The sequence below is a fragment of the Carassius gibelio genome, chromosome A17, assembly GCF_023724105.1.
Source record: "Carassius gibelio isolate Cgi1373 ecotype wild population from Czech Republic chromosome A17, carGib1.2-hapl.c, whole genome shotgun sequence".
NCBI lineage: Eukaryota > Metazoa > Chordata > Actinopteri > Cypriniformes > Cyprinidae > Carassius > Carassius gibelio.
In genome coordinates, this window is record NC_068387.1 from 22,375,158 (window position 1) to 22,387,867 (window position 12,710).

The 12,710-nt window shown below is 35.5% G+C and overlaps 2 protein-coding genes across 2 annotated transcripts; one reads left to right on the plus strand and one right to left on the minus strand.

Annotated features, from left to right (window-relative positions):
- The first annotated feature begins 530 nt into the window (after nt 1-530).
- On the plus strand, nt 531-4,861 carry LOC128031755 (proteasome subunit alpha type-6). Its single transcript, XM_052620144.1, has 7 exons — nt 531-712; nt 1,282-1,376; nt 1,556-1,637; nt 1,751-1,906; nt 3,092-3,270; nt 3,367-3,461; nt 4,669-4,861. The coding sequence occupies exons 1-7, from the start codon at nt 637-639 to the stop codon at nt 4,724-4,726; spliced, it is 741 nt and encodes a 246-aa protein (XP_052476104.1). The 5' UTR covers nt 531-636; the 3' UTR covers nt 4,727-4,861.
- Nucleotides 4,862-6,411: 1,550 nt separating this feature from the next.
- nfkbiab (nuclear factor of kappa light polypeptide gene enhancer in B-cells inhibitor, alpha b) lies at nt 6,412-8,918 on the minus strand. Its single transcript, XM_052620143.1, has 6 exons — nt 8,647-8,918; nt 7,808-7,913; nt 7,499-7,706; nt 7,322-7,410; nt 6,949-7,218; nt 6,412-6,854 (listed from the first exon to the last, which is right to left on the minus strand). The coding sequence occupies exons 1-6, from the start codon at nt 8,874-8,876 to the stop codon at nt 6,819-6,821; spliced, it is 939 nt and encodes a 312-aa protein (XP_052476103.1). The 5' UTR covers nt 8,877-8,918; the 3' UTR covers nt 6,412-6,818.
- Nucleotides 8,919-12,710: the final 3,792 nt, after the last annotated feature.

Consider the following 12,710-nt stretch of genomic DNA (forward strand, 5'->3'; position numbering starts at 1 on the left):
CAACTTCCCACATATTGTTATCTACATATCATTTATATAACTGTTTGGCCATACACCACATGAATCACCAAAATAACCCTGTGTTTGTCTTCCCTACATCAGCAGACCTGAAAACACTCATAAACTATCTCTTTGGACAAAAGCTTGTTTTGTATACCATTTCGAAGACTGACTGAACCAATTCTGCATTTTGAAACAGAAGGTTTACACTCCCTTATGAAAATACACTCATGATAGAAATTAACTACTCTATTAAGGGGCAATATTTGGATTTGGAAATGTATACCTTACCATAAAAAATGTAATCAGTTAATAAACATTAATGTGAATAATTCGATTTAAATTTAATTACTTATAAAATTAAATATATGAATTTAGTAAAATTATACTAAAACTATATAATGACCTGCTTTAAAAAAATATTTTATTTTTTGCAGAAGGTTTGTATTATATAAGCATCAGCGAAATCCCAAATAAATTGAAGAGCTTTTTTACGGTGCTTCTCACGCAATGGCAACGCGTCATCTCACCCGGATGTGAATGTTGGAGCCGGTGCTATAATTTCCGGTGTACAACAGAGCAGTGTGGTCAGATCTGTTTACAAAATTTTATATTAAACAGTAAATCTCTCGCATTATGTCCCGAGGCTCGAGCGCGGGGTTTGATCGACACATCACCATCTTTTCTCCTGAGGGGAGACTCTATCAAGTCGGTGCGTATCGATGAAAGTGTGTCTTTGTTAAACCGAGAGAATAAATGCCCAGTCATTTTGCACCAGGACCATTATGCCCTTTCTCTGGCTCAGACGAATGTGTTTATGGACACACTAAACATTTCTTTGATTGAAACGGATGGCAACAAAAAGATTTCGGAACACGTTCATATGTTTATGTTTCAGTTTTAGGTTAAAGTTACAAGACAGAGTAATCTATAAATCTAATATGTATAGATATAGATAAAAGCTCTGTCGGTTTCATGTTTATAGTTATTAATATTATGAATGCAGATATTTATTCAGTTTTGTTTACGTTTCACTTGAGCAGATCATCCGTCAGTACATTTTCTGAATTATTTTCATCGATATAATCTGTATTGCATGCATGCATATATATAATACAATAACATAATTGTAAAGTATTTTATGTATGGTTGCATATTTTCTGATATATTAATGAATTACCATTAATAAAATTATATAATATTTGGATGTCAAAATTGAGTGGGTTACAATTTTATGAACAATAATGATCATAGTTAACATGTTAATTTTATTTTCGACAGAATATGCATTTAAGGCCATTAATCAGGGAGGTCTTACATCAGTAGCAGTTAGAGGGAAAGACTGTGCCGTTGTTATTACTCAAAAGAAAGTTCCAGTAAGTTTGTTTTGACTTTGTCTTTTTTTTGTCAACCACACTGTTAAATATAGACTGAATTTTTATTTAATTTAACTGCTACTTGTTCCAAATTAACATTTTAACTATGCAGAAACATTTCAGTGACTGTAAAGCAGTATTATGTGCTCTTATTGCGTTTTCCTCTTTTGATTGCTCAGGATAAGCTTTTGGATGAATCCACTGTCACTCATTTATTCAGAATAACAGAGAATATTGGCTGTGTGATGTCAGGCATGACAGGTAAACTCTTCTATGCACACAGCAACTCTCCAGCTACGGCTGTTTTGAATGGTGAAATGTAAAACTATGTATTGTTTTACACCACATGTGATGTATTATGTTTCTCTTTGAAGCTGACAGCAGGTCGCAGGTGCAGAGGGCGCGATATGAAGCTGCTAACTGGAAGTATAAATACGGCTATGAGATCCCAGTAGACATGCTGTGCAAGCGCATTGCAGACATCTCACAGGTGTACACACAGAACGCAGAGATGAGGCCACTGGGCTGCTGTAAGTATGTGCTCTGATTGAGGGCAGAAGGAATGGAATCAAGTCACATTTATATGTATAGAGGTTAATGCAATATTCAACTACACATAAATAAACAGGAAAAAAATCATCATTTCATTAAGTTCATCATTTAAGAAACTCGATTACAAAACTCTACTGAAGACAAATAGTTTCAATATTTAGCTTAAGTTAGTTCAATGTTGATTTAAGTTCAGTTCAGTAGCATGCAAAGTTCATCAATTATTAAATTACTTCAAAAGCAGCTCTACAGGAAACAATAGACTTACAGTATACCATATTAGTCTAGAAAATTAGTACACATATTAAAGTAGTTAACATTCTACTTATAATGCATTTATATACTGTAGAATGCGATACAAAAATAAGTATTTAAACATTGTCATATGCCGCACAGCATCTCATATATAAATTTTTGCCCTGTTTAATCCAATATGTGTGTGTGCGTGTGTGCGCGCGTGTGTGTGCGCGCGTGTGTGTGTGCGCGTGTGTGTGTGCGCGTGTGTGTGTGCGCGTGTGTGTGTGTGTGTGTGTGTGTGTGTAAAACACTCAAACTTTTAATAGATGAGACTAGAATATCTAATATAAAGACTAATGCATTACATTGTGCAATATAACATTTACATATCATTACATATAATTTACATATATTTATTTACATATGTCCTGTGTGTCAACCACCAAATCATAATCTGTAAAAATCCCCACTTGGTGCAACCAGACACCACTACTGTCATGCTCTCTACATACACTACCATTCAAATGTTTGAGGTCAGTAAGATTTTTATTTATTTTTTAAGAAATCAATATTTTAATTTGCCAAGGATGCATTAAATTGATCAACAGTGACAGTAAAGATCTTCTTTCAAATAAATTTTCTTTTGACGTTTCTATTCACCAAAGAATCCTGAGCCCAGTTTTCCACAAAAATATTAAGCATATCAACATAAGAAGAGATGTTTCTTGAAAATCTCTAATATCAGGTCACTGTATTGTGCGATGCAGTATCAAATGTACTGTTCTCTGCTTGTATACTTCCTATTAAGCATTCAAAATATGCACACTTTGTCTGTACATATCAGAATTCCATATTAAGGAATGTTATTGCTACATCATTATATCATCTTCATAAGACATCGTTGTCAATATTGTGTATTGTTCTGTCAGGTATGATTGTGATTGGCGTGGATGAGGAGCTGGGGCCGCAGGTCTATAAATGTGATCCTGCAGGTTATTACTGCGGCTTCAAGGCCACTGCTGCTGGGGTGAAACAAACAGAAGCAACAAGCTTCCTGGAGAAAAAGGCAAAGAAGAAATTGGATTGGAATTTTGACCAAACAGTAGAGGTATGATATATTCACCCTGAATGGAATTAATACCCTTTTTTGAAGTTAAATCCTCTCACATCGAGTTTTTTGTGTGTGCACTTTTCATCCCCACAGACTGCAATAAGTTGCCTGACTACCGTTCTGGCCATCGACTTCAAGCCTTCAGAGCTGGAGATCGGGGTCGTTACCACAGAGGAGCCCAAGTTCAGGTGAATTTGGAAATTTCAAAATGAGCAGGATGTAATATTTTCATATCACTACATAGCATTTACATATGTCCTGTGTGTCAACAACCCAACCATACTCTATAAACACTGAAAAATCCCCACTAGGCACTAGCAGTCACCAGAACTTCTAGACTGTACTTTCATATCGACATCACCGTTCAAATGTTTGGAGTCAGTAAGAATTTGTTATTTGGACATTTATAAGCAAGGGCAGATTAATTTGATCATAAGTGACAGTAAAGGCATTTATAACGTTATAAAATATTTTCATTTCAAATAAATGCTGCTCTTTTAATCTTTCTATTCATCAAAGAATCCTGAAAGAATTGTATCATGGTTTCAGGAAAAATATGAGGCAGCACACCTGTTTACATCATTGATAATATAATTTTTTCACAAGCCACCAAATCAGAATATTAGAATGATTTCTGAAGATCATGTGACACTGAAGACTGAAGTAATGATGCTGAAAATTCAGCTTTGCATCACAGGAATAAAATTACACTTTAAAATATAAGTTACTTCCCTCAAAAACATTTGAACAAAATCCCATTTTTATAACACATTATAATGGTATTCTTAAGGCACTATAATGAATGTGTAATGCATTATAAAATAAACGTATGTTGTTTCATCAAACAACAGTTATAATACATTATAAAACGTACTTATTTGTGGTTATAACTTTTATGAGTATGCTTATTTATTTAAATCCACTTAATTTATAATGGATTATAAGTGTCATATCTTGACATTATTTGTTCATTTAAAAGATCTGAACAGTATCTTACTGATATTACAACAAATATAGTTCAAATCAAATGTGCCAAATTAAATTACACGTTCATCTGATCAGATATCTGATCTTATGGCTGTTTAAAAAAAAGAAAAAGGTTGTTATTAATGTTGTTATTATTTATAAGTGCACAAATAAGTAAATATTATAATGCATTAAAACTGTTGTTATGCATTATGCATTCATTATAAATGCCTTAAGAATACTCTTATAATGTATTATAAACACAGGCTTCATAGAAAGTGTTACCACCTCAAATTTTTTTAACAGTATTCTCTGTATTTCAAACCACTAGGTCATTTAACCTTTTGTTGTCATTTTTTTGTGTAAAATGAATGAGTACATTTATAAAAAATTTCATTTTGTAGTTCTGTATATTTCTATATTTTTCAGAATTTTGTCAGAGTCGGAGATTGACACCCACCTCATGGCCCTAACTGAACGGGATTGAGAAGATTGTACCCTGTGACAAATAAAAGTCCGAGAATTACAATCACGTCATCAATATTCAGGTCAACTGATGTTTTTTTGCTGTTTATTTAGCTTTTTCTTGTAACAGTACAATAAAAAAAAAAAGTTTTGGAAAGCAGTGTGTTGGTTCTTTCTTTTGAATTCAGTGAGAATTATGTGCAGTGAAAATGTTTCTCTCTGGTATAAAAAAAAAAAATGCATTTACAAATTACATAAGAAATTTCTTAATAATTTACATTGTTACCTTTCTTTGTTTCCCAATTTTTTTAGTTTTTTCAATATCGTAAAACTTTTAAGGACTTTAAATGGGATTTTACTTCTAAGATTAACAACAGTCTCAAACTGAACCCCATTATATATGTACACACACACACACATATGAAGCTCTTTAAACTGCTGTTACAATTAAATTCATGAAACTTTATCTTCTGAGTCACCGTATTATATTACATATTGTCTCCTTTATGAGGAAATGGGTTACTGCCTGAATCAGTTTCCTGCTTTTTACAATACATTACATTTTTTCAGTCACCAGGAAGAATCTCACAGTCTCCTTCACTTATGGGAAGCGGTGTAAGTCAGCACCTGTCTGCTTTTTTCACACTCTCTTAAAGATGTAACTAGCATTTCCTAAACTCTCACTTAACAATCCCCTCCAGACATAGTATTTGCATAGCTGTAGTGCTCTGCACTTCATAGATGACAAAAAAAAACAGACGGATTTTCCAAGTGTCGGCCTGCTGTCATTTCTCGGATCTGGCTGAATCATATGAGTATTCTCCTGCAGTTACAGGAGCTGTCAAGAGCCCTGCTTGTCCTAACCCGACTCCTCAGGGCTGAGAAAGCGAGTGCTATGACTACATCATTTGCATGGATCTTTTCAAGAGGTGTCCCAGGGACTGAAGACGCTAACGGTATTTCAAAATCAAAAAGGCGTACAGTCCGGATTCACGTTCGGAAACAAGCAGGGTTAAGCTGAAGGTGGATTCCCTTTAGAGATCTCAGGTTTGTATTCAAATCAAGAAAACCACATACACTTCTTCACTCTGCTTTACTGTAAGGTGCAAGACAAAAGCAAAGTGCGACAAAAGTTGAACTGCTTGTGAAAATTTGAGTAAAATTTCAAGGAGTTTCACTTCACGTTGTTGGTTTAAATGTGAAATTAAATTGCAAACATTAGGGATATTAAAACTATGCCAATAAAGGATGTGGAAATTTTAAGGTCTATCTTTAATTTAATCTTTAATTATCTTAAGATCAGTCTTAAACAATGTTCAAATAACATGCCGAACGGACACTACACCCTTTCCCAAGAACGTCAACATGGGAGGCACTTTTCTAAGAATATAATTTAAAACCCAAAGAGTTACAAGTGGGTAAATTCTTAACTAATTTATCACCCTGATAGATTCGGCATAAAGCCGCATTGTGTAATTCCACGATCTTCCTTATTTTGGGAATTCAGGAAGTTGGGAACTTTCAGCATTGCCTATTTTGTTTAAGAGGCCCTTCCTGCTCAGGAAATTCCAGTGAACTCAGCTGACGGAAAACAGAGTACAAGTTCTTCAGTTACAAACACTTCTCCTCAGTGACATAAAAGGATATTTAACATCCTCATTTCTCTTGTAGAACGGTTCTCGTGCATTTCCAAGGAAGGACACAAAGTCAAGTTGAAGGTTTTAATTTAAAATGTGTTATATCTTTCCACAAAACAACAAAAAGACAATGCAATCTTTTATATACACACATGTACATGTTAATATAAAAATAAATCTGTTTGTATGCACAATATTTTACATCACAGTACAACATAAACACAGCCGTTAATTCAGGCTGACAGTACAGTCCGTGATCGAGAGCCAACGGTATGCTTTGGTCAGCCTCTCTCCAGTGTTGTTCTAATACACCCTTCATTTCCAGGGCCTCCTTTTACATCAGTCTTGTATTTGCGCCGCCAATGAGCCGTGAGCCACCGGAGACCCTGCGAGCTCTACTGCGGACTCTTTCTAGGCACCTTGAGTGAGAATATCAATCTCGTTCTCCATTCACACCTCCATCCACCAGAAGTCCTTCTATACTTGCCCCACCATTTTAATATCATCATAGATCTGTGAAACGAGCAAAAAAGAAATTAGGGACTACATAAACGCTTATTATTTGAAAGGAATCAAGTGAACACCAAAAAAAAAAAGGAATGCTTACATCTTCATCATCAAATGTACATTGGTCTTCATAATCCTCGTCGCTATCTTCTGACTCACTCTCTGGAAGTTCCCTTAGGTGTGGCACCGTGAGCTCACACAGGACATTTTGGATGTCTGTGTTGGCTCGGCCATAGGTCAGGTGATAAGGCGTGTGACCGCCGTACGTGAAGCTGTGAACATCAGCGCCTTTGCTGATTAGAAGTTTAACCAGCTCAAAGTTCTGGAGGTCGACTGCTAAGTGGAGAGCGGTCCGGCCATTACACTGCTCCTAAAGACAAATACAAGTATTTTAAGCCATTTGGTTTCACAAAGTAATTTTTCGGTTTATTAAGACACAAACAGATTTGTTTCGAGAGAAATCTCATTCTTACCTGTGCGTTAATGTCTGCGCCAAACTGGATGAGGCTTTCTAACAGCGACAGGTAGCCTTGGACGGCGACCACATGTATGCATTTCTGACCTGGAGAGTAAAATGAGATTCAAATCAGATCAAAAATGTCCAAACAAAGGTCAGGGAAGTTCATCGCAGATTGAAAACACCATCTTACCGTTATAGTTTGGTGTCTGGAGGATGGCTGGGAGTTGCTGTGGACAGCCCTGCGTTAGGAGGCTGAAGCAGGCCAGAGAACCTGTCCTGCAGGAGATGTGGAGGGCTGTATTTCCACGGTCGTCGACCAGAGATGCATCACAGCCGGCTTTCAGTAACTGCTCCACTATAAGAGGCTGCTCTGTGACGACTGCCAAATGCAATGCAGTCTGAAATGAGAAGAGATTGGTTTAGAATGAGCTAAATAGTCATAAAAAGAGCTAATATTTGATATTATATGCACATGTTTTTAAAACTAATCTTGTTGTACCTGTCTCTGGTTGTTTTGTATGTTGAGGAAGGGGTCACCATAGGACAACTGAATCATTTTTAATGCAGCCTCTTTGGCCTCGTGAATAATGGCAAGATGTAGATACCTTTAAAATAAAAAGGATAAACATTATTATGCAACCGTAAAACATTTTTCATTTATAAACCAACTTTTATGGTTTGCAGAGAACTGTATTTTTCCTAGTAGGGACATGCGCGGCTCTCGCGCGTCTGACTGTCTGGCGCGCAGCCCGGGACTTTCCGAGCTCGCGAGGCCCCGCCCACATTGACGCCAGGCCAGAGACCCGCAGAAGCCCCGCCCACACTGACGCGGCGCCAGAGAACAGTCCGTGCTTGATGCAGCGTTTCTGTTTACATAAAGTCCATTATGACTATACGGTTGTGAATGGAACGAGCAAGACTTTAACAGCGCTCACGAAACGATCATTTGCTTTGATTTTTTTTTTTTTTTTTTTTTTTTAGAGCAGTGCAGTGAAATAAGTACTTTGAAAAACAAACATATAAATTAATTAATAAAGTTATTAATTATATTAAAGCTCTTTACAAACTAAAAGTTGTTTAGTTTGATTATAACATTTAAATTACTTAACTGTGCCGAAATACAATCATAAACTTGAAGGACTTTTTGCATTAAACTAAAACTTGCTAAAAACAACAAAGCGGGCTAAATAAAAAAATAAAAAAATAGTTCTCTGCAACCAAAAGGTTGTTTCTTGTTCATCCATTATATATTATGCATATTATTTTAAAATATCAAATGCACATAAATGCTTTGCATGAGCTACATAAATATTGTTTTATACATCTCCGCGCACTTACGTGTCTCCGTCTTCGGTGAGCACTTTCCTCCAGGGCTCGTCCTGTCGCTCGGCCATACTCATCCGCCCGAAATCAGACACCACCACGTCCGTGCATTCTTCCTCTTTAAGCGAATCCAAACCGCTGTCTAAACGGTCGTCGGTGCTTGCAAGCATTTTCCCAGATTTGGGTCCTCGGCCATCGTCGTTATAATCCATTTGGTTGGTGCTGCTGCCTCTGTAAAGCTCCATGTTTGTGTCGGATGTCTGTGTAGCTCTTCTGGACTGAGAGTCTCTTGAGCGTTAAAAGAGAAGAAGAAAAGGGCGGAGCTTCACTGAGACTGGGGGATTTCCAAGAGTGAATTGACGTCTGAATTATGTGAACAGGGAATTAACAAAGCCAGGAGTTTGGGGAAATTTTCTCTGCTTCATTAAACACTATCAGATCAGTAATACTGAAAGCCCGACTTTTCCATTTGCAAAGATATTACAGAATCCAGCTGGGGCCGGCTGAAAAGAAAAAAATCCTAAACATTTTGTGTCAGAAAAGAAAACATTTAGTGCAGAACATCACAAAGTGTACTTTGGGGCTTTGCAAAAAATTCCATGTTCAAAACATTTCAAAATTTTTACTGAAAGATTCTGAATCATGCATATATTTTTCAGATAGTTTCCATAATTCTGATATTGCATCATTTGAGCAAAGTAATGCACAAACGATGATGGTAAATTTAATGTATAATACAAACAATCTTAAAACATCTTTATATTTCTAATATTTTATCATTATATTTTAATAATTCTAATTATAAAATGATATTATTAAAGTACACAATAATAGTAATTATTACTAATATAAAATTATTTTTTACAAATTATAATGAATTATTGAATAATGGTTTATTTTATTTTAATTTATTTTTATATTTTGCTGAAAGATATTGAATCATGCATGTAGATTTTGATGGTCTCTGTAATTCTGATATCACAACATCTAATCAAATTAAAACATGAAATAAAATGTATAATATATTTTTTAATTTGATTTTTATTATAAATTAATTTATAATTCCGATTATAAACTATATTATTAAAGTATATCATTATTATTATTAATTCTTAAATTATAATTTTACTAGTTTTATAATTATTCATTTTTTACATAATGTTTGCTGAAAGGTATCAAACATAGATTTTAGATGGCTTATATAATTCTGACTTTGCAAGAGAGAGAATTAATATAGTAAGTTAATGTACATTCATTTAAAGTCCAGGAAGTAGAGTGTACGTTGCCAACTTAGTACTGTTTCCTCATAATGTGAAGAATGGAAACTCCTCTGTCTGTATTTCTGCCGTGAGCATTTGCCCACAAAGGCATTCAAATTCACACAAAGGAAGCAGAGAATGCGTCGTTTTTCGTTCAAGACGCAAGTGTACTATCCACTACAGTCTGTCCTCAAACACAACTACCATAGTAACAGTAACCATGCACGGTAAACCCCAAGGGCAGAGGGTGTTCCACTAAAACGCATCTACATTTGCAAAATTCACATTGTCTAAAAGTACAACAGAAAGTGTACTCCCAGTGGAACGTTTTTACTACTGTAAACTTATATCAGTGTGACCTATAAACAGGTTGAGTAACTTGTCTCTGATACAATCTAATTCATTCAAGTATAGATAAGATGATGAGTGCATATTGTAGTAAAGTGACCTACAAATCACAACAATGCAATTGCTTCGCAGTGTTATCAGGTCCCAACTCATTTAACCTGATCAAATTCTGGAAACTGAAAATTTTCCTTTGTCAGTGTGGATAAGATGTCCTGTCCAGCTCTCTGCGCGCAGTCCTTGCACAGAAATGTTCGGTGGGAGAACAGTGGACTGACTATTACTAAAGCCCCTGGCTCTTTTGCTGAGGCAGTTCTGACATACACATAAACACACAATCTTCCTCTAATGATTCACAAGCTAAACTTCAGGAACAAGACCATCCGTCACATTTAAACATGATCACCGACTCATCACTTACCATCTCACATGCTTAATATGTATTGTTGCCATGTGAAAATAATACGATAACATGGATGTGATGCTATAAGGAATGAACTATGAGGAATAGTTCAGCCACAACAAATCATTGGGGTTTTTGTATAACATGTGACCACATTTTAATGCAATCTTTTCATTATGGATGAATAGAGAATTACATTTCCAATTATTTCCTTGTAATAGCAATCACATGGCTTATTCTGATTTTATAATGCATTTGCTTATCATTTTTGGAGCTTGATGGCGTCACTCCCCATTCACTTTCAATTCAGTTGAAAAGAGCTGCATGAACATTATGCCGAATCTCTCTTTTTCTTTTTCTGTGGAAGCCATATTGACTTTCTTGGAATACTATCATGGTAAATGAATGATTTCTTTTTTAGTTTCATGCACATATGCATTTGTCATTAATTGTTACAATTGTTACAAACCTCTTGGGGTTGGACCACCTTTTGCCTTCAGAATTGCCTTCATTCTTTGTGGCACAGATTCAACAGATTCAGATTCAGGTGTTGGAAACATTCCTCAGAGATTTTGGTCCTCATTGACATGATAGCATCACGCAGTTGCTGCAGATTTGTCTGCTGCACATCCATGATGTGAATCTCCCGTTCCACAACAACCCAAAGCTGCTCTATTGGGTTGAGATCTGGTGACTGTGGAGGCCATCTGAGTAAAGTGAACTCATTGTCATGTTCAAGAAACCAGTCTGAGATGATTTGAGCTTTGTGACATGGTGCATTATCCTGCTGGAAGTGCCATCAGAAGATGGGCACACTGAAGTCATAAAGGGATGGACATGGTCAGCAACAATTCTCAGGTAGGCTGTGGCTTTTAAACAAAGCTCAATTGGTACTAAGGGGCACAAAGTGTGCCAAGAAAACATCCCCCACACCATTACACCACCAGCAGCAGCCTAAACTGTTGAGAAATGTTCTTTACACCAAATTCTGACCCTTCCATCTGTTTCAGGGTTCAACGTGTTGTGTGTTCAGAGATGGTATTCTGCATACCTTGGTTGTAACGTGTTTTTTTACTGTTGCCTTTCTATCATCTCTAACCAGTCTACCCATTCTCCTCCAACATCAACAAGGCATTTTCATCCACACAACTGCCACTCACTGGATATTTTCTTTTTTTCGGACCATTCTCTGTAAACCCTAGAGATGGTTGTGTATGAAAATCCCAGCAGGTTTTGAAATACTCCGACCAGGCCATATGGCACTAACATCTATTCCACGTCAAAGTCACTTAAATCCCCCCTTTTCCCCATTCTGATGCTCGGTTTGAACTTCAGCAAGTCGTCTTCACCACATCTAGATGCCTAAATGTTGCCATGTGATTGGCTGATTAGCAATATGTGTTACCAAGCACCTATAAAGTGGCAAGTGCTTAAAATAAATGCTCTTCTATTAAACTTCCTATTCTTCAAAAATTGTATCACAGTTTCCTCAAAAAATGAAACAGCTCAGATGTTTTTAACTTTATTTATTTCACCAAATCAGCCTACTAAAATGATTTCTGAAGGATCATGTGACACTGAAGAATATGGAAAATTCAGCCTTTGCATCACAGGAATAAATTACAATTGGAAATATATTCATATAGTTTATATATATATATATATATATATATATATATATATATATATATATATATATATATATATATATATATATATATATATATATATATATATATATATATATATATATATATATATATATATATATATTTTAATAATATTATTTCACTATATTACTGTTTTTACTATATTTTTAATCAAATAAATGCAGCCTTTGTGACCCAAAGAGACTTTTGAAAGGTAATGTAAATAAATTCATGTGAACAATTTGAGATACTATTTCTTGAAACTGATTAAATAAGGCACATGATGTCCTGTGATATAAGATGGTGACTTACCAGTTTGTCAAGCTAAATGCTACATTTTCACTCATGTGTGAGCATAATGCAATTTTATATAAAATGAAATGGCATGTTCTGACACACCACCTGCTGACTCACTGTGAATGC